At 50.3% G+C, this 26978-nt stretch overlaps 1 protein-coding gene across 1 annotated transcript in view; it reads left to right on the forward strand.

The window, feature by feature from the left end:
- PLXNA4 (plexin A4) overlaps positions 1-26978 on the forward strand; it is a 447305-nt gene that overhangs the window by 69425 nt on the left and 350902 nt on the right. The window contains exon 3 of the mRNA XM_036863673.1: positions 11555-11737. Coding sequence (XP_036719568.1) covers positions 11555-11737 — 183 coding nt within the window. The remainder of the gene's footprint in view (positions 1-11554; positions 11738-26978) is intronic.

The following is a 26978-nucleotide window of genomic DNA, read 5'->3' on the forward strand; positions in this document are numbered from 1 at the left end:
GCAGAGGGTGGTGGCCTCTGAGCCACCTGGCAATCCCCCTGGGGAGTCCGTGTGGTGCCTGACAGTTTACAAAGGGCTTCACCGCCTCCTCTTCTCTCAGCAGTTCTCAGGATAATAGGAAAGGCAGACATCCTGTCCAGTTGAGGAGATGGAGGAACCGAAAAGTCAAGTATTTCTCCGAAGGTCGTGTAGTTGGTGGACTAGAGCCTTCCATGCATCCTAATTCTCGGCCAGGTGCTCTTCCCGCTGGTGTTTCTCCATGACGCAGTGGTGGCAGCGGGGCTGGGATGACTCACGGCGCAGGGCCGTCTGGCATTGCAGGGCGTTTGGGTTGCTGGGCCCTGGAGCACTGAGTGCCAGTGGGGCTGGACTCCGCAGTCGCTGCAGGAACTAGGAAACCCCTCACGTTCCCAGAAGCCCCTGACTGAGAGCCACTGCCAGACCAGGTGCCTGCCTGAGTTCAGGGTTTACTCCCCAGCCCTGCTCAGTCTCACAAGGTTCACAGAGGCACCCGGGACCGAGCTTTTTATTTTCAACCCCAAGCTTCGCTTCATATCCAGCAGCGGGGAGTGGGAAAGGAGAACCCCGTTTGTGTGTGCTGTTGCTGTGACTCACATCCATTGCTCTCCGGCAGGGCAGCCCTGGGAGGAGACAGGGTCACCCCCTGGACGCGGGCTGGCCTCCCAGCCCAGCCTGATGGTCACGCAGTTCGGTCTGGCGCCTGGGATCCTGCAACTCCACCAGAGTGCGCATCCGGAATGGCCAGGCAGCCACCGCAGGCTCCGGGGGCCGGTTTCTGCCCGTCTGCTCGGGCTGTTTTCTTTTCCTGTCGGCAGGAAGTGCAGCTCTGACTGGACGGGTATGTCCTGTTGTTTGTGGCGCGAGGCAGGCCTTTCTCTGCTCAGCGGCAGTCCTCTCTCGGACCAGGAACCCCTGCTCCTGTCTCCCCCATCCCTCCTTCCTCAGCCCCAGCTCACTTCACACACACACACACACACACACACACACGGGGGCCATTAAACATGCACCGCATACACCACACTCAAGTCCCAGTGACAGCACACATCACAAATCTCCTTCCACGTCAGCGCAGGCCCTCACCCCTCACAGCCCACTGACCCCGTACTCCAGACTTGTGTTTTAGCAGTGGGTTGGGAGGTGCTGCCATACCGCAGACCCTGTCTTTACTCAAGTTTCCCCCCCTCCCCTTGAGATGGCTGCTGTTCCAGGTATTCAGGTGAAAAGGACACCCACCTCTTTCTCTCTGGCCAGCAGAATCTGCAATTAAAGTTGCATCTCAGCCAAGTACACGTGGTGCTTTGCGGTCCAGGATGGTGGCTGAGCCCTGCGTGATATGCTGGGCCTGATGAGAGGAAGGGGCTTGAGGCTGACCTCCTAGGCTGGGCATGACCTCCCAGGACACCACCCTGGAGCCCAGTGGGCCAGCAGGGAGGGTGACGAGACCCAGGAATCACATCTGCAGACCGTTAACACAGACAGCTGCCGCGACCTCAGGGCGGGGTCTACCGAGCAGCGGTTAGGATGTGAGGCCGGCAATGCCGTGTCCTAACACCGAGAGACCGACTTCAGGAAGCCCTGCACAGAGGCGTGCACCCCTGTACACACACCCACGTGTGTACACGCATCCTCTCTGCTCTGGATATGTGAATCACTTTCTCCTGGTGTCTGTCCCCGTCATTTCTGTCTGTCTGTCGCGCTCTCTGCTGTGTGTCACTCTCTCACTTGCACTCACACTCTGTGCACAGTCGCCCCTGAGGCTCCCTCTTTCTGTGGTTTATCCTCCCTCACGCCTCCACACTACACACAGCAGCTAACACAGTGAGATTTCTCTCCCTTGTACACACACGCTCGCGCACACACACACACACACACACACACACCCAGATGGTGTGCCACAGCCCAGCCCAGATTGGCAGCCGGGCCTCTCATTCAGTCAGCACACAGACTGGCCTGACTTATCCATCCAGATCTGCATTTCTGGGCCTTTCCTTCAATTCCCGTCATCCTCACAGGGTGGCGTCTTGGCCGGGATGCTGGCCTGGGAGCTTGGGCCTTTGGGTCTCAGCCAGGTCCAGCTCGTGAGAGGTCACTGAGCTGGTGAGCGGTTTCCTTTTTGCTTTAAATTATACATTTCATCTTCTAGAAGGAGGTGATGAAACAATATCCCTTTAATAAAGTGTGCTGAGACTCCTAGGGAAAGAGAAATACAGAGACATTAATAAATGATGATAGTCACAGAGCACCTTATATTTGTAGAACACTGAAACATCTTATAGCATCATCAGTATAGTCTCCTTTGGTTACAGTAACCACCTGATGAGACAGAAAGAGACTGAATAATATTGCTGTGGTTTCATACTGATATTTTTTTCTCCACCAATACCTGCTTTTGAGAGATTTGGGCTGTGCCTAACCCAGATGTTATGTTCAGAATCCCAGGCCTGGAGCGTGCCCCATCCGCCTTCCCTGCCATCCAGCACGTGTTATGAATGCTAAGTTAAGGCCTTTGAAGGAGAGGATACATTTCCAGCCAGATCCTCCCTGCTGCCACCTTCATGTGCCCCTTAGTTTTTGTAAGACAGAAGGGAATGACTACACGTTGGCACACGGCGCTTGCTTCATTTCATTAACAAAGTTAGTGGAGAGCAGGAAAAAAGACAACTCACGGAGTTCTCAGTTCGGCCTCTCAATTTACATTTTTTTCCTGGTGGATTGGGCCCCTCATGCTGTCCATGTGTATGAAACGGGATCAGCGGGGGAGAAGAAAGCCCACATCTTTTCCCAGTCTCGGTGTCATTACTGTGTCTCTCTCAGTGTTCCAAAATATAATGGGATTTGTTCAGCTGATTTATCCTGCGTGCAGGCAACATTATCCAGACCCACACTCGGGCCTGAGGAGCAAAGAGGGGAAGATGCACAGCAACGAGAGGGGGGCTAATAAAATTTATTCCCGCTAACAAGGGAATGACCTACCCCATAATTCAGTCTGGCGATCGGGACCACTGCTTCCCGGTGCCCGCTAGAAAACACACAGACTTAATCGTTGTGGTGTGCCCTGCTCCAATTACAGTCCTGGTGGCAGCTGAGGTTGTCTGCAGTAGACAGGGAGAGAAGCGGGAACGTGGGATTGATGGGCTGGGTGGGATTTCTTTGCCCTTGACGGGCAGCTCTGAAGCTTAAGGTACAAAAGGAAAGGGACAGCACCCAGGTGGGTTTTGCTTGGAGCCATTCCAAGGCCTTCCCTGGTCTTTTCCAGGGGCCCAGCTTCGGCTTCTGGACTAGTCCCATCTCGGAGGTCACCTGCAGAACTGGGCTAGTGGATTTTCATTCCTGCTTCTTTTGCTTGGCCTGCCTGTATCTCCAGTCATGGTGTCGTGGCCCTCTCTCCTTACCAGAGGGAGGAACGCAGGGCTCTCAGCAGCTGAGCGAATGAGGAGCGGGTCAGGGGTTCAATCCCTGGGATCCTGACTTAGAGCTGCTCTTGGCCCGCCTTGCTCAGCATCTCCTAGGAGCGGTGCATTGCTACGGCTCGCTACTGGTTACACTCTGGACTGCAGAGAGGGTGCTGGGCTTCATGCGCTTCTCTTGGGAAAACAGCTCAAATTAGTGGCATTAGTTTCCTATTAGAAGGATAGCTTGTTATCATGATGAGTGAGTGACCACGTAGATGACCTGTATTTTGGTACCCACCCTTTTGAGTTGCTTAGCAACAGGGCACGTGGCTCTTGGGAATCTTGGTGCGATTTGTCGGGTTCTTTCTCCAGCCCCAAGACACTTTTCATGAAGCCCCTTCAATAACATGTTGGGTCTAACTAGGTTACTGTGGCTGTGGTTTGCTGGCTTCCCCTCTCTGTCTCTGCACATTCATTCCCCCTACAATCTCATTGAAAAAGACACAATGAAGAACCTTTCTGAGATAATGCATTAGTAATTAAGTGTAGGAGGCCTCCTTCCCGCTCCTTTCCTGACGTCTGGGCTCACAGCCGAGGTGTAGGGCCGACCTTCACCTCTATCGGGGCTTCTCCAGCTTTGAAGAGAGTTCGACCACCTGGGGTCAGCATGGGCCATGGGCAGAGCTTCGGGGAGGGTTAGAAATCATAAAAGCAAGAGGAAAGTTAATGCAGAACAGTAAAGCAGTTAGAGGGTGGTATCGTCCAAGTCTTTGGATCTCTTTCTCTGTTACAGAAACGAGCACTCAGGCACGTGGGACTATTTTATGGAGTAACAGGCTTTCTGACGAGAGTAACCTTAAGCCAACCAGGGCCTCCCCACGGGGTCCCTACCTCCCTGGGGGCTCTCTCTGCTTCCCTCCTGCCCTGCCGTCAGACGGCACACAGAGTCATGCACAGTGGGCATCAGACCCTGGTGCGTTGATGAACACCTTGAGGTCAGCGGTTCTATTTGAGATCTGGCCCCAATAAGTGGGAGATCATTATCTTCCTGTACTGCAGAGATTTACAGCTGGGGTCTGTATGTAGACATGAGCTACTACACTTACCTGATCAATATCTCCCTTTATGAAGAAATCCCACATGCGTAATTCACTGATTCCCCACTTCCAGCGGAGGTCTGCTTTGGTCAGCTCCCGGTGTGTGTGTGTGTGTGGGGGGGGGGTAAGTGTAATTAATTAGTGGAAGGTGTTTGAGACTGCTGAGCATGAATCTAAAGACATTTTCTTTTCCACATCAGCAGGCACCTCATAGGCTTCCACCTTCTTTTTCTCCTAACTTGTATTTCTTTTCTAAACTTCAGCTCTCACTTGCCTTTGGGATGGGTCAGCCCAGGAAAGGAGGAAGCCCGCTCTGATGACTAGCCAAGGGCCTCGTCGGGGTGGGAGAGGTAGTTCCTCCCAGAGATCACAGAAGGGTGGAGGGCTCATCCTGGACAGCAGAAAAGGAAGCGAGCACTGTCCCAGAGCAGCCTCTCATCCTGACAGTAGGTTCCCTGATCCTGGAATCGGTTCCTTTGGGGCCACCCTCTAGCACCCTGGAGGAAGCCTCCATGTAATGCCAGTTTTTCCCTCTAGTATGGGAATTTGGGGTTCTGGTAACTATCTTCTCAGTAACTTGATAGGTCATGAGGGGTCATTTCACTCTCTAAGCCTCAGTTTTTCTCTTCTGTAAAATGGGGCTGTTGAATTCTAAGATCTTGAGTCATTTTCCTCTGAAATAGCACAATGTGTGAAAGCTTGGCCATGCACTGTCCTGGACAGAGAACCCAGAATTGAGCCCCAGTGTCACTTCTTCCTCGAAACCCTGCTGCTCCCCCCGGCAGTTGTGGCCCTGCCCTCTGTCCCCACAGCGCCAGGTGCATAACTGAAGCTGGGCATACGTGGCCTCGTCTAGTCATGGACCCGGTCTGTCTCCCCCACTGAGAAAGGGGCAGAAACAGAGATGTTTTCATCTTTATACTGTTGGGTCCTCACCTGGTGTTTGGTACCTAGTAGGTCCTTCTAAACATCCTTAAGCAAAGTAATAAATGAAGAACAGTAAATAGCGTTGTCTTCATTTAGTGCTTCAGTTTCCCCTAATGGAAACAGGGAGTTCCAGTAGCCTAAGAGACCAAAAGTTTGATGGAAAAAGGCCCAACTGAAGGCCCCACAGTGGGTGAGCTTGGAAGGTCTCTGATGCCTTCTCCCCCCCATAATGGTCTGGCCTCCCAGCTTTGGGGGTGGGCGCAGGGGTGCTCAGGACTCCTCTGCATGAGGCTGGATGCTACTTTTGCCTTCAGGGAGGGCTGGAGAGCCCGTTTGCTCCCAGATGGAAGGACTCCTCTCTCTTCAGGAGCTGGCCATGAGCAATGGGAGGACCAGGTCTGACTTTGTATTTTCCATCCTGGGCTCAGCGACTGCAGCTGCCGGCCCAGAGCAGTCGGCGGCTGCGTCCCCGGTTGGAGGAGGCAGCTGCATTTGTCCATCCCTGCAGGCTCATCTGGTTGGCCTCCTTTGGATCAGTTTGGGATATTTGCAAACAGTGGATGCCGGGGGTGAGAGGGGCAGCCCATGGCTATGGAAGAGACCGGGTCCCAGAGCTGAGCTAATTGGCCCACAGGGGGATGGACCTGGTGACCTTTACCTCATTAGCACTGCTTTTGGACCACTGAGCTCTGGCCTAGTTCTGATCTTTCCATAATAAGGACTCAAGGTGGGATTTCTGTAAAGGTGGGGCAACGAAGGGCAGGGCTGAAACAGCTCCACCTGGCAAGGCGGGTGCATCAGGAACCAGGCTGGGGGCCACGCTAGACCGGAGGAGGAGTGGTTTCAGAATCAGGTTCCTGCCCCACCTCATCACCCAGGGCCTTCAGGATGGACTGGCACAGGTGTCAGATTGATGGTGGGGCGCAGGGTCGGAGGGTGATGCCCCCATCGTCTCCCAGGTCTGCCCCCTCCTTCAGCCCTTCTCAGAGGGTCTCCACAGAGACCACCAGCCACTGCGGCGGCCCTCGGGTGGCTGTTTGCAGCTCTGCCCCGGAGCCTGGGGAGACCGCGGAGGAAGGATGCCGGCAGCATTTAAAATCCGCTTTCCGTGGAGATGATAGAGCTTTTCAGAGTGCCAGTCTCTGTGCAGAGTGGGAGCAATTTCCCTGTAATTGGTAAAGTAACCGTAACTGCTCCGTCATTTGAATGTAGCGACACGTAATTGCATGGTAACCTTTGCCGCCGTGCGCGAGGGAAGCACGGTGAGCTGTGAGATTGTAATCCGGAGTGTCAGCTCCGGCTCCCCACGCCACCTCCACCACGGCTGCTCGGCTCGGGGGGGCTGCCGTGGGCCCCTCCCTCCAGGTCCAGTGGGTCCTGCTCCAGTGGTCACGCTTGTCACGTGCCGTGCTCTCCTGGGCCGGTCTGTGGCACCCTCAGCAAGGAAGGGACGCCTGTGGTGATCTAGGAGGGTGCTTCTCACTAAAGCGCTGGGAAGGGGTTAAGATACAGATCTCTGAGTCCCACCTCCAGAGTTTCTGATCCAGTAGATCTGGGGCGGGGCCCGAGAATTCGCATTTCTGATGAGTAGCGCAACTCTTCTGGATCTTAGACTGTTTCTCTGCTCCTTCATTCAGCCTCATTGGCCTGATAGATCTTTAGGAAGTACCACCTTTGCTGTTTCATCTTGGTAACATTAACCCCTTTAATCTTGATCACACCTCTACGAGGTGGATATCATGAATTTCCCCAAAGACGCTAAGGCTCACAGAAGTTATCTGAATTGTCTAAGGATGACCAACAGTAATAAGAGCTAACACTCTCTTAGCACTTACTAAGTGCCAGACATTGTTCTACATGTATTAGTCATTTGAGCCTCACCATAGCACTGGGAAGTATATGCTATTATTATTATCCCTATACTACCCATGATAAACTGGGGCACAGAGAAGTTAAATAACTTGCCCAAGGTCACACAGCATTAAATGGTGGAGCTGGGATTCAAACCTAGGCATTCTGACTCTAGTTCCACAGTGCTAGCCACTGTGAGACTCAAGCCTTTATTTAGTCATCCATCCATCTATCCATCCTTCCATCCATCATCCATTTAACGTATATGTCTTAACCTACTGTGAACCAGGAACCAAGCTAAGGATACAAACATGGGTAAAACATGGTCCCATCCTTGAGCTCATGGTCCCTGGAATCCAGTGGATCACGAATCTTAATTTATAAGCCAGGTACCCCATGAGGACAGTTATGGAAAGCAGATTTGGTATCTTCCTGATGGGGCAGAAGGGGCCCCAGAGGGTGTGTCCCTGTCTAAGGCCTTGAGGTCTATTCACAGGGTTGCCTACCACATATATTCCCATGCAGCAGACCCTAATTTCTTTCCTTGGTAAGAATGAAGCTGCTGTCTAATGAGTAAGCACTGTAGCCGTGGCCATAGCTCGTCCGTGGGTGTTTGTGGAATGGCAGGGGAGAGGTGCAATCCGGGCCTGCAGGCCTGCTGGGCTCTTGCTTACAGCGGAGTCCAGTCCCTTCCTGGCTCCTCTGGCTGTCGCTCTAATCTTGTTGTTAAGGGGCCCAGGGGAGGGCTCGGCCAGGGCCAGAGCAGAGGCTCTCCTCCCCCGTTGCCCAGGGTGCTCAGGAACCTGCACCAACCCTTACCCGTGGAAGGCTTTCGCCAATTAGCCTTCCCTTCCAGGGGCCCGGCATCTGCTCCCTGCACCCCAGCCCCCGAGGTCTGCAGGCCCTGCGGGACTCTCCCTCCTCTCTCCTCTCCTCCCAGTGCTGTAATTACTCTGTGGCTTCAGCTCAGACTTGGCGGGTGGTGGCCTTAGAGAGCTGTGCTCTGGCCCAGGGCGTGCAAGGGCCACTCCCTGCCGCCATCCTACTTCTGTTCTGGGCAGGATTTCCATTAAAAAAATTAACCTGAAATCCCACCTTATCTTAATGAAGGGCTCTCCAGTTTAGCCGCTGTCTTCACACCTGGTATCTCACCTAGGCCTCGGGACGGGCCCGTCTTGCTATTTTACCATCAAGGGAGGTGAGGCCCAGAGGACAGGAGCAGCTTGTGCCAAGATGTGCGGCTGGGAAGCAGCTCAGCTGCCCGTGAACGCGAGACCTGTGCTTTCCCCCGACTTCGATGTTAAAACTCCCTCCCCTATCACCCCTGCTTTGAGGAAACGAGGAGCAAGCCCCTTCCCACCCCACGCCATAGCCAGGGGACCTCAGCATCCATGCAGACCTGGGCTGCTCCTGGTCAAAGGCCTCCATCACCTCTTCATCACCTGGGTGACTTCTCCCGCTCAGAGGGAGAAGTCGAGGCACAGGTGAGCCTGGGCGAGAAGCCATCGTCCCTGGAATCTCGGCACCACGGTAGGAGCCCCAGTTGTCCCCTTTGCCTCATCTGAGCCTGATGACAATACCACGAGGTAGGCAATGTGGGGATGTACCTGTCAGGTGCAGGTGAGGAGCCCGAGACCTGCCTCCTGATGGGGCCTCGCAGGGAGCTGTCATGAGCTGAAACCAGCAGAGTCCTAGCTGCCAGGCCACCAGGCTGAGCTCTCCTCACTTCTTTCCGATGAAAACATTCCTTACTTGGCCCCTTGACATGCAAGATGCCGCAGTGGCAGAGACTTGCAAGTCCCTGACTTTCTGCCTCTGAGCAAGCAGGGATTTAATGTGGCAACTGGCTGAATGCACACTCTCTTTTTGTACGTGGTTGGTTTTTATCTCGTGTTCTGCCCAGCGAAGAAGAATGGTATTTGGAAACTGACAACTCAGAAATGTAGTTTCGGGGGGCTGAGCGGCCTGAGCCTTGTCAGGTCGATGAGGCGTGTATTTGTGCCAGGGACGGTGGAAAGCGTGGACAGCCTCGCTCCCTGCCTCAGTATCCCCTTGTGCGGAGCAGACAATCATTCGGTCTCACCTACTTGGAAAATGGGTTGTAATAGGTGAGATCCTTTCGCTAATGGCAGAAGTCCCAGCAGCACAGTTCAGGGCCCAGAAAGTCCAGGATGAGGACTCCTTCTGAACCAGAGGCAGGAACTTGCAAGGCCATGAAGATTCCTACGCTACCCTCTGAAGGCTTGGCAGGTCACGGCAGTTACGTCCAGCAGGGAGAAAACACTGTCTGCCCTTTATCTGGATTTTTCCTTCCTCTCTTCTGTCCATCTCTCTCTCTCCACTCTGTCTCCCCCCACCCTCATTTCCTCATTTTAGGAAAGAACCATAAAGATCAGACTAGACCTTGAAAGCTTCCTCCCACCTTTGACTCCTATAGTTGTTTTTGAAGGGGTGGGGTGTGTTTGGTCCGGGCTGTTGGGCCAGACCCTGCAATAGAGTCCAGAGGCAGTGCCAACCGTGGCGCAGTCGTCTGCTCTGCACGTGGCCTGCCGAGCCCACCCATGCTCTCTCCCTCCCTGCCCTGGCTGCTCCCACCACGATAAGAGGGAGGGTGTCGGTGCTCAGCACACTGTCTTCCCTGAGATGAACAGCACCGCTAGGAGAGAGCTGAGGGAACCCCCGCATCCCTGGAAAGCGCAGAGTTGGCCGTTTGCACGCAGCTCCACTGGCAAGGGCCTGCCTGCTGGTTCTCCAGATGCCTCTTCCTTTGGCTGGATTGAAGCCTTTAAAAAATGACACCTTGTATTTTACTTCACTCCTTTCTCTGCAAAGTCCTAAGACGTTTACAGGCATGAGCTCTATAGGCTTTATGGAAGGAAGCTCATCAAAAAGCAGAGGTTGTTTCCTTCACCTTTATAGAGTGGAAAATAAAAGCACAGGGAGATGGAATGAGTCTTCGAAGAGCACACAGTTCTTCTGAGAAAAAAGGGGAAATCCAGTGCAGGATCCTAGCGCCTCGGGGAGATCTGTGCCAACCCAAAGCTACTCAGTGGAGGGCACTGGAGGCCCCTCACCAGCCATTGTCAAGGTCTTCTACACTCCCCAGTAGGACTCCCTAGCTGTGACCTACACTCCCCAGTAGGACTCCCTAGCTATGACCCTCTGGTCCCTAGCTGTGACCCTCGGGAGCCTGGAATAAAACAGGGAGAATTTCAGCTAAAACACTAGGGGTGGGGTGGGGCAGGGAAATGGGTCAAAGGCTTTTCTTGTTGCTTCCCTGACTCCTGAAATTGTCCCAGAGTCAGAAGCAAGAGTTGGGTTAGTGTGTCCCACAGGGTACCTGGGAAAATATTCTCTTTAAGGGATGCTAAGAGGTGTTCCGGTCAAAAAAGTGGTTTAGGGAATAAAATGCTGAGAGAATTTTAAACATATTTCTTCCTAAAAAGACTTTACAGATCCTTCTTGTAACAATTAGGAATGTCTTACATGGTGTTAGAATGCACTGCATTTCAGTACGTTTCCCAAAATTATTTGCCCAAGGAGCCCGTTTATGGTAGAATATCTTGTGGGACTGGGGTTCCATGGAAGACACTTTGGGAAATGCTGGTGAAGGTATGACAGGGTCAGGCTGCCTGCCCTTCTTCACCGTGTTCTAAAAGAAGCAGAGAGCCTGAAATGGGACACAGTGAGGCACCTGTGGCCTGCTGAGTTCATCCACAAACCTTCCACTCCTCCCATTTCTCCTTTCCCCAGCCAATTGTCTGTACATGTCTCTGCCATGGTGTTGTCGCACATGTGTTAACATTTCTAGTTATCTGTTCCACACATTCGAGTCCTCGTCTGTGTGTCTGCTCAACAGTAAGTGTGTAGATGTGGAGACCTCGCCCCTCTCACTCCCCAGCAAGGCTGTCTGGAGCCCATGCTCATGGGTGCTGGCCCAGTGCTTTCCCAACGGATGGTGATGATGGACCATCTAAACTACCAAGATGGTGCCTGGAGGGGTTGGAGGAGGGGCAGAGAGACCACGGCGTATAGTGTAAGGAGACTCCAGGGATCTGTGACTTTTTGCATGGTCCTGCAACCTACTTAGATGACTGTTGACAGGTTACCTAGTTTCTCTGGAGCTGAGTTTTTCATGTAATAAAGGAGGGATTTATAACAGATGATCCACCTGTAAGGATTCTTCTAGCTCCAGAGTTCTCTGACTCAGTACCTCCACCCATTGCCCTGGTGCTCGCTCTAATTTTTCTCCTTCTTCATTTTCAGCTCTTAACCATTGATGACAACTTCTGTGGCCTGGATATGAACGCCCCCCTGGGTGTGTCTGAGATGGTGCGTGGCATCCCCGTCTTCACGGAGGACAAGGACCGCATGACTTCTGTCATTGCATACGTCTACAAGAATCATTCTCTGGCCTTCGTGGGCACCAAAAGTGGCAAGCTGAAGAAGGTAGGACAAGGTGTAGTCATTTTGGTTCTTTCGCCCTCAGGATGGATGTTCTCTTGCATTCTTTTACTACCTTGGACCTGGTTGGCAATGATACAGGTTTGAGCTAAGGAGCTGTGTTGCTGTTGAGGTCGTCAGTGATACTCCTGTCCTTTCTCTGCCTTCACACGCAGGGTTGTTGTGGGACTCGCAGTGGGTGAGTGTGTGAATCCATCTCTTCCGTTGGGCTGGGGTGCTCCTGAGAGGTGCATCTCCAGGTTGCTAGGCCATTCTAAATACGGTGTATTCTGTCCAACTTGGGCTTATGCCCCAAGGCAGTAGCTTTATGAGGCCTGGGTGGTTGCGGAGGATGGACAGGGGCAAGGGATATGCCTGTTCCTCCCGCTTCAGCCCTTCTGGCTGGTGCATCCATGTGGACTCCATTCAGGGAAACCGACGGAGGAAAGTGTAGTACCTGCTGGAGCTGCTGTTACGGCTAAGAGCCAAGTCGTGGAACGGGGAAACCCTGCATGTTTTGGGGGCACAGAACTGCCCTAGGGGGAGTCGAACCGTGTGATCTGGGGACGTGAGTTTTCCTCCTCGTTCTCCAGAAGCTTGCTGGCTTCAGGGGCACTGGGTGGCCTTGGCCCATCCGCCGTGTTGGGGGCCCCTATCTATCCAGAACTATTTTCTCGCCCACCTCTGCTTGGGTTCTCATCTCAGTGAGTTGGTGCTGGCCCCATAGGGTGCCCTCCTTGCTTGGATTAAAAGCCTTTCTAAGACTCTAGGCAGTAGGTCCTGTTTTCTGTTGGCTGAGAATTATACTTGAGTCTTTTCCCTCGGAAATATTGATGACTCCATGTGTGGAGATCCTGCTTGTTTTAATTAGGCTTCCCTTGGAATTAACTGGACATTGTGTGATTCAGATGGATAAAGCGGCACTGCCTGATCTGAGACGGAATTTTGAATTTCTCTTTGCTGTATTTGTGGGTGTTAGCTTGAAGGTCAAGGGGAAATGCTCTCTGCAAATCTAGAGACTGTGCCTGTTCTCCCATCCTACTGTGTGACAGCCCATTTCAGCAGTTGTTTTTTTCTTTAGAGTGTACGTCTCTGTGGAACAGGCAGTGGTGCTGGAGGGGGAGAGGTGGGGAGCAGAGCGTGTGGGGGCTGGGGATGTGTGTGGAGCAGTTACATGCGTAGCAGCTGGAAGAAGAAACATATGTTGGGGAAACGCCATGGCACGCTGCAAGGGGGATGCAGGCAATGCTCCACACATCTGGGATTGCCCACCTCATCGTACTGTGCTGCCTCCTGTGTCAAGTTAACAAATAATTTAACCATCGTCCATATAGCTTTAAGAATTACATTTTATGGTCGGCCTTCTGTGAAGAATATATTAAACACAATTTAATGTTTTCTTGCTGCCTTGACCTTCTCATTTAGATTATTACTCACATGTTGAACGGGGTTCACGGATGCCCAGGGAAGATGCTGGGAGGTGTAGGTGCATTGTATTTGATCGCTGTAGCCTTCCCGGCTCTTCTCCTAGCGTACCTTGTCACTCAGCACTTTCAGATGCTGCCAGGAAGTGCTGGTCCACATCAGCGCCTTTCTCCCTCCCTCAGTCTGTGGCTTCCAGCTTTCAGTGAGCTAGGAAATCAGATAACCAAGCTTGCTGAAATTGTGTCTGATAAACCTCAGTATAAATCGAGGAGGGAAGTCCACGAGCTGTAGAGCAGGGACCGCGGGGATGTTTCCGTTAGTTGCTCAGATGACTTCATTCTTCACTAGGAGTCAAGGAATTTGATTTGCTGGCAAGGCGAAGTCTAAATACCAAAAGCATTCCCATATACAGTTCACACAGTGAAATGTCTTGACCTGCTTTGCTTGCTCTGATGGGTGAATAAGTACTGTTGAGGGTAAATAAGTAAGCAAGGAAATTTGGGGTGCTTTAGCTCTTGTGTCCACTGAGCCCAATCTCAGTGCAAGGGAGAGGTGACTTCCTGCAATGTGCTGAAAGATGCCCACCCCCTAAACTTCCTACCAGGTGCCAGAGGATCCTTCGCTTTCTGGCCAGACCAAGTAGACCCTGTAGAAGGTTTTTTTTTTTTTTTTTTTCTGCTGTTGTCTGAGCTGGTTGGTATATGGTGTCAGTGAAATAAACTTTGAAAATTCAGCGCACATAACAGAACAGAAAGTTGTTTTCTCTTGGCGGCGGGGGGAAGGTGTTTCTTGGCCATGGCTGCATCGTAAACCCAAGACGGTCGACTTGCAAATGTGTGCTCTTGGTCAGAGGCTGGACAGAGGCTCATGGGGGCTGGCTCCCTCTCTCCTGTGGAAGCCGGCCTCCTGATGGGAGGTGAGGGTGCAGCCCATCTCCATGAGTGTGGGCTGAGGACACCTCCAGGAGCTTAGGCAGGCCAAGCGCGCACAGACATCCCTCATGGGGCAGGCTGTGGGCAAAGCCTTGCCTTCAAGTGTCCCCAGAGGTCAGCCAGGCCAGCAATGACAGGCAACACCTGACCGGGAGCCTTGGGACTTTATAAACCGTGGGCTGGCCTTTCTCATCTTTTACTTTGCGGGGGTGGGTGGGTGGGAGGGCTTATATAAGAACAGTTCTGTTTCAGCCACCTGGGACATTACATTTAATTTCCAGAACTATAGTGGGACTGGTGAAGCATAAACATTTGAGAGGTAAGACCAGAGGGTCACGTGGTGGGGAATGAGCCAGGGGCCCTCCCGGGGAAAGCCAGGCCATCAGGGCAGCCAAACTTTCTGCTCCACGAGCTCAGAGCGGGAGCCTCTTTAATAGTTTAGCTGAAGCTCAGCTACCCTCCTGCAGACTCAGCACAGCTGGCCCAGGGGGACAGTCTGAGTTGGTAGAGGAAAGCCGGGCCGCCGAGTCTGTTGTTTGAAATAATAAAAAGCGAAACTGGCCAGTTTATTTATTTTTTCTAAACAATAGAATTTCCCAGCACCCTTGCTCGCTGAGCACCACTCCCCTTTCCTTGTAATAACTCTGCCTTGCTTTTCCCAGAGGTTATCAGGACCCCATTCACCTTTTGGGCAGAGGCCCAGCCATGAAAAGCTCTGGGACTGCAGGAGGACTTAGCAGGAAGTTTTGTGAGCTACTGAAACCAGGGGGCGAGAATAATGGAAATCACACTGTCGCCGTAATTACAGAGCTGGTTTCTCTGAGCCCTGTAATAATCTCCCGTGTGTATCAAGGGCCTCGCAGAGTTCTCTGCAATATGACAAGGGACTCAAGGTGGGAAGGCTGGGTGGGAGGGGGTTGGGAGGTTTGCTAAGAGTAAAGGAGTTTGCTGTGAGTTTCAGGGGTCCAGGAGCTAGACTGTAGCTATCCATGGGCTACCCTCAAAATTACTGCCTTTTCATTTTGTTTGAAAGGTGTGGGTCCCCATCATTCGCGACCTTGTCTCTGATGACCGTAATTTCACTCCTTTAGTGCACACATCACATGAGGCAGGGGGAAAGGAGGTGAGGAAAGTACCAATTTGGACGTCTTATTTTTTCTGATGTGTGTGTGCTACAGCTGGCATTGGCATCCTTTTCCGTGGGCTGTTAAGAAATGTGGCACATAAATGCTCCAGTCATCAGGAGGTGCCTGGGAAGTTAGGAATAAGTCACAGACTATTGCAGTTTCAACTATAGGGAAGACTCTTAAGGCAAACACCGTCCTGATTTGCTTTAAGATGTCCGTATAAATCTGGAAAACTTTGAACCAGCTTGGGGTAACGAGGTCAGTGTTGCCTCAGAAGGACAAGATCTCTTTGCTTGAATATTCCAGCCTGAAGTCCACCCTGCTCTCTCTGTCTCTGTTACGTTTTTACCACTAAATGATCGTATTTTACGGCTGCTGTTCAACAGTGAATTACTGCCTGCCATTAGTGGGAGAGTAATGTTCACTGTGAACCAAAACATCATAAACTTCTCCTTGAGGTGTGCTTGCTCCTTTCATTTTGTGATTGCATCTTTCTTGGGTGTTTTGTTAGGCTGAACTGCTCACGCGAAGGGGCAGAACACTTGGTGGATGTTGGTTAAGCAGAACCCTGGCGGGCCCTGCTACTGGCTTGTAGTAGGATGTGTGTGTGTGGGCATGTGAGCACGCACATGGGCAAACCACCCCATACCAGCCCCTCTGGATAGGAATTGGGTGTGTGTCAGCATGGAGGGTCGATAGCAGTAGATAACACAAAGGCATTCTTCTTGGGAATTGTCATGCAGATTAATTCAGTCTTCCCAATTTTTTTTTCTTGAGCCTCTTTGAATTTTTTTTACATTTTATTTTATTTTATTGAAATATAGTGGATTTACAATGTTGTGTTAGCTTCAGGTGTACAGCAAAGTGATTCAGTTATACGTATCTATCTATCTATCTTTTCTTTTTTTCAGATTCTTTTCCCTTACAGATTATTACAAAACATTGAGTATAGTTCCCTGTGCTATGCCAATAAGTAGCAATAATACTTCTATTTTATATATAGAAGTATGTATATGCTAATCTCAAACTCCTAATTTATTCCTCCCCCGCCTTTCCCCCTTTGGTAATAATAATAAGTTGTCTATGTCTGTGGTTCTATTTCTGTTTTGTATATAAGTTCATTTGTATCCTATTTTTTAAAGATTCCACACATAAGTGATACATATGATATTTGTCTTTCTCTGAGCCTATTTGAAAGTGATTTGCTCATGTTCCATAGGCCCTGACCATGGGTCCAGAAAGGCAACCAGCCAGAGGTGGAGGGAGACCCACCTGAAGCCGTGTCGTTCTGAACATAAGTTCTCAGGAATGGGTGCTGTATGTGTTTCTGTAACGCTTGAGTCACAGAGCAATACCAGATCAGAGGTGTGTGGCCCCTGCCCTGCAACTTCCTCAGTGTATCTGAGAATTCTCCTTAATATTCACCTGGAAGTTTAAATCAACTTTAACTAAAAAGAGACTCATGCCACGGGAGGCTCTCCGGATGGCTGGAGACATCACAAAATCCAATAGAGATACAGCTGGAACTCCAGCTTGCCCAGGGCCCTGCCATCAGAGCAGAGGCTCAGTGTACCTGGTGTAGGGTTTGGTCAGTTTGCTCTGACATGTTAGGAGTTTCTCAAACCAGAGCTGCTGGCCAGTTTGCATGTGTTTAGATACCCAAGCAGAAGAGAAATATGGAAGAATCAATGCTGGACAATTTCCATTATGGGAGAAGTCCATCAAAGCTTCTTTTTCTTTTCTTTTTTTTTTTCTGGTTATTTTCATCGTGTTATGTTTTTGCATTTCCCACCCCTGGTTTTGCAAGTAGTAAGCCTGTATAGATCTTAACCTGTGAGTTAAGTGAGGGGGAGGCTGAGGATGAGGGTGTCGTAGACAGAAGAGCACAGCAGATGTTCCAGGGGGGCCCCCTCCTTCCTCTGACTTCACATCTGAGCAGGGACAGAGAGACAGCTGCTGGGTCCTCAGTCCTTCAAGCCTGGGGATCCTGGGACTGGCCTTCAGACCAGCTTCGCCTTGTGCCCACCCGTCCACTTCTCACAGTCCTCCTCCCACCTCGTTTCAGTCTCCTCCGCTAGGACGTAGGCCTTTTTGTCCACGTTGTACCCAGGAGATATGGAAGCCAGCTAAGCTTGGCAGTATCCTCTTGGGTATATCGTATATTCTTGAACAATATCAAGCCCTCACTCAATCATCCTTTTTGTGTAAATGTGTCCTCGCTGGCACTATTTTCTCATCCTTTCCTACTTTTCACTACTTGGCCCTGAGGCTCACCCACTGTCCCTGCAGGTCCCTGGTAGGGATCTCAAGTGGTCACCAGTGCTGACCTGAGTGGGGTTGGGGTGGTGTCCTCCCAATTTCACATCTGCTGCAGCCCCTCCCAAGGCAGTTCGATGCCAAGAGCTGGGGCTTAGACTCATTCTCCTCCTGGTGTCCTCTTGAGACACACTTTGAGATCCCCAGAAAATACTACCCTGGGAACATTTGTCGTTCTGTTTTCCAAATGATCATTGCTAGTGCACATGATTTAAGGAGATGGTTTTAGGTGAGCTTTGCCAGTTCAAGATTAATTGATACATGTGTGCCATTTTTGTTTTAAATCATATGTGCGTGTGTGTATATATATACATGTGTGTAGAATGACCCTGATCATAAATTAAAACGCAGACATGAAAATTGAAGAAAGTGCTGCAGAAACACCCCAAATCATAGAGCGCACTCAGTCAGCTGATGCTCAAATGCCAGACGCGCTGGAGGAATTCATCCAGTGACACATGCAATTGAAGTAAAATATTGTGCTTTACAAGAACGTGTCATTAAAATGAAAACTAGCAGCATATCAGGAGTCTGGCCATGTAACCAAGACAACAAATATGGGAAAGGATAAAAGACATGATGTACCAGAGGAAGAGGGAGGAAGCAGAAGGCAAGAGGAGGAGGTGGGCCCCCAGCTGTAAATGGTCCCCTCGCTGTTGGGCTCATAGCTGATAGACTCTGGATGGGAAGAGAATAGAATCCAGATGGTGATACCAGTGGCGGCTCTCAGCAAGGACAGGACACGGATGGGGGACGCAGTGGTGGCCAGATTGGCTCAGAGCCCACCAGCTGAAGCTCTGATTGGGGGTCTGCTTATAGCTCCTACTTGTTCTCAAGTGACTTCCTGTGAATGTGGCCACTGGGCTTACTTCCTGGTGGTGTCCTGGTGCTCTTTCCAGAGGCTTTGGTTTCCCATAGAGGCGTTCACAGTGACTTCTAAAAGAGCTCCGCAAGTCTCCCGCGTTCACTCCATGCCTTCTATCCTGTCCCCAGGGGACACAGATGTATTGGTTATGGATTGATGTGTAACAAATGACTCTGAAACATAGAGGCTTAAAACAACACTTATCTCACAGGGTCTGTGGGGCCGGATTCCAGGCCCGGCGTAGCTAGGTCCTCTGGCTCAGGGTTGCGCACAGACTGTAGTCAAGGTGTTGGCTGGGGCAGCCACCGTCTCCAGGCTCAAGGACGGACTGGGAGAGGATCCTCTTCCAAGACCAAGCACGTGGCAGTACAAGGCCTCAGGTCCTCACTGGAGACATCAGTCCCTTGCCATGTGGGCGTCTCTGTGACGGCCGCTCACACCACGTGGCAGCTGAGAGAGATAGAACCAACAAGAGACGGCGAGCATGATGACAGCCAGTCTTTTTGCTAATTTCAGAAGTGTCATCCTGTCACTTTCGCATCATCCTATTCATTAGAAGCTAGTCACATGGTCCAGCCCACACTCAGGGGAGGGGCGTCCACAAAGCAGGAATACCCGGAGGCAGGGGTCATTGAGGTCATCTTAGAGGCTGCCTGCCACACGAGGGCTTTGTTTCTGGACCATCAAGGACACCGGAACCAATATTTTTAAAGGTCAAGTTGAGCTTTAGTGATATAGTAAGGGGCAGAGCCCTGCTCAGGAACCAAAGTGGCCCCAGCTCTAAATCCTGACTGCTGGCTCCCAGAGGTTTTGATTGACATAGTAGAGAACCCAGAGGATGAGCAGGAAGGGGCGAAGTGGCCTGCCACTCCCACAGGGCCAGAAGGTGCCGCACCGTTCTCAGCAGGAGGTCTGGGAGCATGTGGGGGCCGTCCTGGGGGCTCTGCTGATCTTATGGAAACAGTGGTGGTTTATGAGGGTGGATGAGAGAGACTTACGTTTCAAGTCGGGAACTGATGAGAGCTCTGTGTCCATGGAGAATCCATGCCTCCTGACATCTCTTTGAAGGATCACCTAGCTTTTAGGAAAGGGTCATTTTCCTGTGAATAGAGCTGGCAGGAAAGAGGATGAGAAGGGAACTACTGTGCTTCGAACACCTCGTAGGTACCAGGCACTGTTCTAGGTGCTTCCCTTATGTTATGTACATTGATCATCTCACGTCATCCTCAGTGTTTCCTTTTGGGGTAAAGACTGCAACCTCCATTTTACACAGGAGGAAAGGAATTAAGTAACTCGCCAGAGTGCGCACGATTTGATCTGAGGTCTGCTTTCATTGATACAGCGTATCATGGGCTCCACCTGCGGCTGTGCTCTCGGGCTGTGGGTAAATCTCACCTCCACAACTGGGAGAGTTGCGCCTCCTACCCTGGGCCAGCGCACCCGTTGGCCAGAACCTTCCTACCTTCCTTTCTTTCCTTCTGCGCTGCCCTGGCTCAGGGCCCCAGTGGATGGTTGTAACGGAATTCCCCACTGCAAGGCGCTCCCCACTTTAATTTCCTGTAAATTGTGCCAGACTCATCTATCTAAAACAGCTCCAATTCTCTCACTCTCCTAGTTAAAAATATACATATATCTTCTCCTCCAAGCATCTGTGGCTCCCATTGCCTGTCACCCACCTGCACATCAGAGGTCCAGCCACCCTGGGGACACAGGTCTTCCAGCTCAGCCCCTCAGCCCTGCACACTGCCTGGCCCCTCACGTTTTTGCTTTTTATTTATTTATTTTTTAATTAATTAATTTATTTATTTATGGCTGCGTTGAGTCTTCGTTGCTGCGTGCGGGCTTTCTCTAGTTGCGGCGAGTAGGGGGCTACTCTTGGTCACGGTGCGCGGGCTTCTCATAACGGTGGCTTCTCTTGTTGCAGAGCACGGGCTCTAGGCTCGCGGGCTTCAGTAGTTGTGGCTCGCGGGCTCTAGAGTGCAGGCTGTGTAGTTGTGGTGCGTGGGCTCAGTAGTTGTGGCTCATGGGCTCTAGAGCGCAGGCTCAGTAGCTGTGGCACATGGGCTTAGTCGCTCCGCGGCATGTGGGATCTTCCCAGACCAGGGATCAAACCCGTGTCCCCTGCATTGGCAGGCGGATTCTTAACCACTGCGCCACCAGGGAAGTCCCGCCCCTCACATTTTGAGTCTCAAGGGTCCCGGCTAAATTGAAATACCAAGGAAGAGGCTCCCACCTGAGAGACTGTGGGGTTCCCACCTACACAGAAGCTCTTGCGTCACCAACCTCCCTCCATGGACACCTTCCCTCTCGAGGGACAATTATGCTGGAGCCCATCCCGCAGCAGAGTGGGCAGTGGCCTTGGGGAAGGGCCCGAAGTTTTCCGGGAAACAAGCTGTGCTTTTCCACTTACCGCTGACCTGCCACCCAGGACTCACTTGGGGTGTTTGTCTTTGGGGTTCTCACTAGAATTCTCTCTCCGAACAGCCTGTGGGACTGTGTGTAGTGGTTCTTGATTACTTTTCCTGTTGCTGCTCAGCCAACATCCCTGTCTTTACTCATTTGCTAGACAGCTGCAAACGGAGTCATGTCCCATCACTGCTTGGCAAGTCCTCTGCAGCTGAGGACCTAATTATACCGTCTCCTTAGACCCCTGGTCATTTTAGCACCTACCTCCACCAGTCCCTCCAACCTTCTTTTTCCTTCTAAATGCCGCTTTTTCCTTCTAAATGCCGGTCTCCTCCACCCGAGCCTCTTGGCTTTTCTCTGTCCTGGACCTGCTCACCCCACATTTACTCTCTCAGCTCTTAACCTTTGCTGCCTGTCGCTGTGCAGCATTGGACTCTTAACACAGGCAGGTCCACTCTCAGATGTTATCTTGACCAGTTACCCCGGCTGACTGTGGGGTAGTAAGTCACGAGGCAGCTCTGGCTCCATGATTTCTTTATAGATTTGGTGGCTTGAGGGACACTGTGATCAGATGGTTTTACTCTGTTGACCTGCTTTGCCCTGTTGGTGCCCGTGTGAGTCTCATTAGGAAAAGTGGGCCAACGAGTGGGTCCATGAGCAGTGGGTGTTGGCTCAGGGGTCCTCCCCCCTCCACGGACTCTCCTTTCCTTAGGGCCACTCTCTGTCATCCTTAGGGCCACTCTCTGGCATCCCCAGTGCCTCCCCTCATCCTAGTTTTTCTGCTGGGACCTCCTTTGAGTCCCCCTCCAGAAGGTTCCTCCCCCCTCTTCCCCAAGGCTCCAGAGGCCTTGGAAGCAAGCAGGGTGGAAGGGAAGACATACAGGAAGAGGCTCCCCCATTCCGCTCTCGCCAGGGAGATGGACTGTCTTTCTGCTTAACCACTCACTTCTCCCACCAGATTGAGAGAGTGCCAGGGCTGGGGGAGCTGAACTTGAGAGTGCCCTCAATGAATGGTTGCACTTGAGAGACCAGGACGATGCTGAAGCCACCTTATGACCCGCTCTCATCACTGCATCCACGAGTTACACCAAATCCTGCTGCTTTCCAGGTCTTCCCAGCGGGAATCTCAGTTGCCAAGTGTTGTTTCAGGCAGGATTATACCTAAGATCACATGGGTATTTTACAGGCTTTGTGGTTTCTGATAACAGTGAAGGTGGTTAGATACATTTGGTTCATTCTTAAAGATCTGTGAGTGGATAAATTCTTTAACTTGGTCCTTCTGCTAACTTGCCAGCATTCCCCGCAGTGTTCATTCAGCTCCTTCCCTTTCGTCCTACCTTCCCCAAAAGAGCACAGCATTTATCCATGCTTTTCTACCAGATACAGGATCCCTTTACAGATATTTTTCATGATGGGTGCACAGGCTTTTTGAGAAGTTGTATGTACTTTTAACCATATTTTAAATGCCTTAGATGAGCATGCATAGAATGTCTTATTTAATCTTTATGATTAAAGCTCTTCTGGGTCTTCCCCCAGACATACCAGGCTTGGGAGAGGAAGTTAAGGTTTTAAACCTCATTCACAGAACCCATCTTTCTTAGATCCCGTGAGGTTTAATCAAGCAAGATCAGCTGAGGCCCCATATGGACCTGAACTTGCACGCTGTTGGCCTCAAGTGCCGCTGTGGCAGCTGGGGTGCTAGACTCCTCCATGAGCTGGGCAGGGTCGAGGCCACCTTGATGCAGGTAGACTGACTGCTTCATTGCCTCAACTAGGTCGTGGGCTTCTTAACCTGATGGAAAGGTCACGGGCTTAAGAGATACGAGTTCATCAAAGGAACCAATAAATCCTTTTCTAAACTGAAGAATCCTTTTCTAAAATTAATAGCCTCCGAATGTATCTATTTTACCAACTTGAGTTTTTATTCAGTCACATTTTGATTACCCAGAAATCATAGGCAATAGAAGGTTTCAAAATCTGAGAATTCTTCCTGAGAGGAATTTGTTCATTTCCTTCGCATAAAAAATACATTTATTAACACACCTGGATCTTTCCCCCAGCGTGTCTAAGCCTTTCCCAGTTAGAGATAGGTGCCCAGCACAGTGCTTTCCTGAAGGTAACAAACGCTAAGTAAAAAATGTATTTGAAGATTGACTCTTGGGTCTTAGGGTCTTATAGTACCTGTGTGTGTGTGTGTGTGTGTGTAGGTGTAGGTGTATCAGCTAGCTTAGGCTAAGTTATACTGCAGTAACAAATGACCCCCAAATTTAAGTGGCTACAACAACAGCATGAGCTCGTTTCCAGCTCATGTCCATGTCCACTCTGGTTTGGCAGCAGCTATGCTCTATGTCATTTATTTGGGATGGAAGCTGAAGACATGCCAATCTCCTTCCTGGCAGAAGGAAAAGAGAGATGGCTGTTAATGCTGCTGCTTGGAAGTGGCACATGTCATTGTCCCTCACATTTTATTGGCTAAGCCAAAAGGAATGGTGTGGAGAGTGTATCCTTGCCATAGGAAGAGGCCTGGTGCATATATGTGTGGGGAGGTGGGAGGGAAGGGCAGAGAATATTTTGTCAATAATACAGTTTACTCTAAGGATTCTTATTGTGAGCATCGCACTGAATCAAGACATATCGACTTGGCCCATCCTTAATGTGTTAGGTGTTTCTTGAGTTAATGAGCACATGGTATCTTCTTACTTAATATTGGAGAAGAGGTATGAAAAATACAGGATATGGCTGATTTTATGTCATCAAGCCCAGACATAGTGTTGGAGATTTTTTAAAAATGAAATCCTCTATCAGCTTGTTTTCCTGTGATTTGCTTTTTCTTCTGAAACTGAAATTAGAATTGTTCAGTTCGTTCCATTAGTCAGGCTCCGGATGTTTGTATTTCCCTGCATCCAGTTTTCCTACAGAGTGAGGGTACTTTTCTACTTAAATACAAAGATTAGATTGTGTTCAGCAGATGTCTCTTGGGATAATTAAATTATCCAAATTTATTAAATCATTTCTCTTAACTACAATTAAATGGAGCCTTCCAAATGAATTTTCCCCATTTCTTCCAAATTAATTTAACCCCCCAAAATTCTCCTACTTCCCCTCTGAATTCTGCTTTTCTGACTGTGAATTCCAAAAAATTCACTCTGGACATAGGCAGGACCTCTGGCCCTTGAAATTCATTCTCCAGGCAAGAAACCCAATCTGGGAATTCTGGTTCCAGAGCTGACTGCTGACTCAGGACCAGCTCACAGACCTCCTTGTCAGGGTTCCCCGCCACCTGCTCCTCTCTGGAAAAGGCAGAAGTGCAGAGCTGGAATCCTGAATGGAGGAAGCCGTCCTGCAGATTGGTTTGAAAAACATTGATTTTTAGCCCTCAAACTCATTCTGTAGATTGCCAATTTTTTGGCTGACATGTCTTAAACTTACATCATATTGATGATGTCTGAGGAGTCATTGAGCATCCATAACTGGGTAAAATGATCTGTATTTTCCTGGCTGAGCTAGTGGCAGCGATTGGAAGGGCCTTGGCAATCACAGAACGCTTGTAAGGAGTTGCCCTGCTGCAGATATGCTAGGAGGAGCCCTCTGATCCTTTCCAAGCTCTTCACCTTCTGTTTTCAGGTGGGTAAGAGATACACCCACGTATGCATGACTGTGAGCCCTCTCCCACACATACATACACATTCGTGTCATAAACATGCACATGTACCTAATCCCATGCATACCTGTGTGCACCCATGCATGCTGATGTGTGCACACACACTTAGGAACCAGACCCTTCTCTTTAAAAAAAATTTTTTTTATTGAATTGTAGTTGATTTACAGTGTTGTGCTAATTTCTGCTGTACAGCAAAGTGACTCAGTTATACACATATATACGTTCTTTTGCTTATATTTTTTTCCATTATGGTCTATCCCAGGAGATTGGCTACAGTTCCCTGTGCTACACAGTAGGACCTTATTGTTTATCAATTCTAAATGTAATACTTTGCATCGACTAACCCCAAACTCCCAGTCCATCCCTCTGCCTAACCCCCGCCTCCCCGGCCCACCCACCTGGCAACCGCAAGTCTCTATGTCTGTGAGTCTGTTTTTGTTTTGTAGGTACTTTCCTTTGTGCCATAGTTTAGATTCCAGACCCTTCTCTTTGCACTCAAGCCCGGGGCTGGTCCTCCCTGTGATCTGCCCTCTTGGACTGAGCCCCACCCACCTCCCTCTCATTCTCTCTGGGAAATTAGCAGCACGACATCTAATCAGTTTACCTCTGACTCGCCCACTTTGGCTCCGAGATGATGACAGAGTGCAGCTATTTAGCTGTCAAATGCTGTGACTATCGCCCAGATGGACAGCGCCTCAAATATCAGAGCGGTTTCATTCTCCCCCGTGTGTGTGTGGTTGGGGGATGGGTGGGTAATGAGTCTCCCAGTTGCTTTTTGAAGTGCTTCATGCATCTGCCTTTAATTTTAATGCCTCTTGCCTGCTGACCTCGCTTCCCGGCAGCCAGTCTAAGTGTGATTCCCGTAATTAGCTTAGTGATAATTTAATCTCTCTGCTTTAAATCTGATTGTTTTTGAGGGACTTGGGTCTGGGGACAGGGGAAAGGGGAACTTTGCTCCTTGTTTGACCTTTGTTTTTGTCTCGACTCTTTCTCTGACCGGGGCAGGATCAGCGGGAAATAGTTGGGTTGGGTGAGGGGACACAGGGAGAGAGAGGCTCATGGCATCATGGGTAGATTCTAGAAAGGAAGCTAAAACAAAACTCTCCATTCCCTTTCTCATAAGGAGTCCCCTTTCTTTGTCCTCATTTCTCCCCAGAATATGAAGGCATGTGAGTGAGGGTGCACACATGCTTTAAGATGCTTTGGTGAGGAGTAGCTTGAAAATGAAAAAATGATAAACTCCCTCCGTGCTCATGGCAACCATTCTCTTAAGCCAGAGGAAGGCAAGAAGCGGCAAAAGGCGCCATTGGATGCTACCCTACTGCTTCCCATGTTCTCTCCTAGGCATCCCCACAGGCTCCGTGCCCAAGCATCTGCCCAGGTCTGTATCAGGGGCTGTCCATGCCTCTTAACTGCTAAAACCAGACCGGCATGTCACATGAAGAGTTGGAACCGACAGCTGGGAAATCTCGACTTTGTTGCTGGCTGCACTCCTGGTTTTGGACAAATTGTTTGCCTACACATATTTCACCTTTTGAGCAACTAGCGTATTAATGTATGCACCCTCCATCTCTCGTATGAATGAGCTGAGGATAATAGTACTTCACATCTGGAGAGCATTCCTTGATTCAGTAGGATGAAAAAACGAGTAAAAAAAGAAGATGGTGAGGATCAAATGATTTTCTGTGCTTAGTAAGCTTCTAAGGAGAGTCTTCAAATGCCATGGACGTCACTCATGTGAACCCAGGCAGAGTAGCAGAGCAGAGGGTACAAGGTCTCCAGGGGAAACCTCGGAGGCTCCAAATAGATGCACTAACCAGTCCTTGTGGGATTTAATTGTGTGTGTGTGTGTGTGTGTGTGTGTGTGTGGTGTGTGTGTGCACGTATACGTTCAAGATCTCTTTGGAAGAACTCCAGGAAGCCACCCTTGGCTCCTGCCTGGGCTGCTACTACACTGAAGTGCTGTAACGGGGTGCCTAATGTGGGTGAGGGAAGGGGACACAGGGCATGCTCAGTTCTGAAAAGCTTGGGATTCCTCCTACCACCTCCTGCAGCCTGGAAACAAGGTCTTTGATTTATGAGCTAACTTTTAATTAAAAGAACAGCAGGGAAAAAAATCTCGTTTTTCCTCTACAGGATAAATGGTTCACAGTCTGAACTAATTTTGTTTCTTCTCCGAACGCCCCAGTGCTGTAGGGGCGTGTGCCTATGTGTGTGTGTGCATACGTGTGTGTGATGGGATGCTGGCGCGGTGCTCTGGGTCAGACCCTCTCTAAGGATTCTTTGCTCCTGCGGCGGACCCAGCCTCTACCCTCTGGGTCTTGCTGTGTTGCCCCAATGCTGGCTTCTTGCCCTGTATCACAGTTTCTCTTTGCAGCTTTTTCTGACATCTTTACTTGAAGAAATGCTGTCAGTTCCATTTTAAATTGCTTGTAGAACTTTCCTTCCTTCAGCCACAATGATGTCTATGCAGTCTTTGGCGGAAGGAATTTTATTTTGGTGGTCACCCCAAATT

This window comes from Balaenoptera musculus, chromosome 9 (assembly GCF_009873245.2).
Source record: "Balaenoptera musculus isolate JJ_BM4_2016_0621 chromosome 9, mBalMus1.pri.v3, whole genome shotgun sequence".
Lineage (NCBI taxonomy): Eukaryota > Metazoa > Chordata > Mammalia > Artiodactyla > Balaenopteridae > Balaenoptera > Balaenoptera musculus.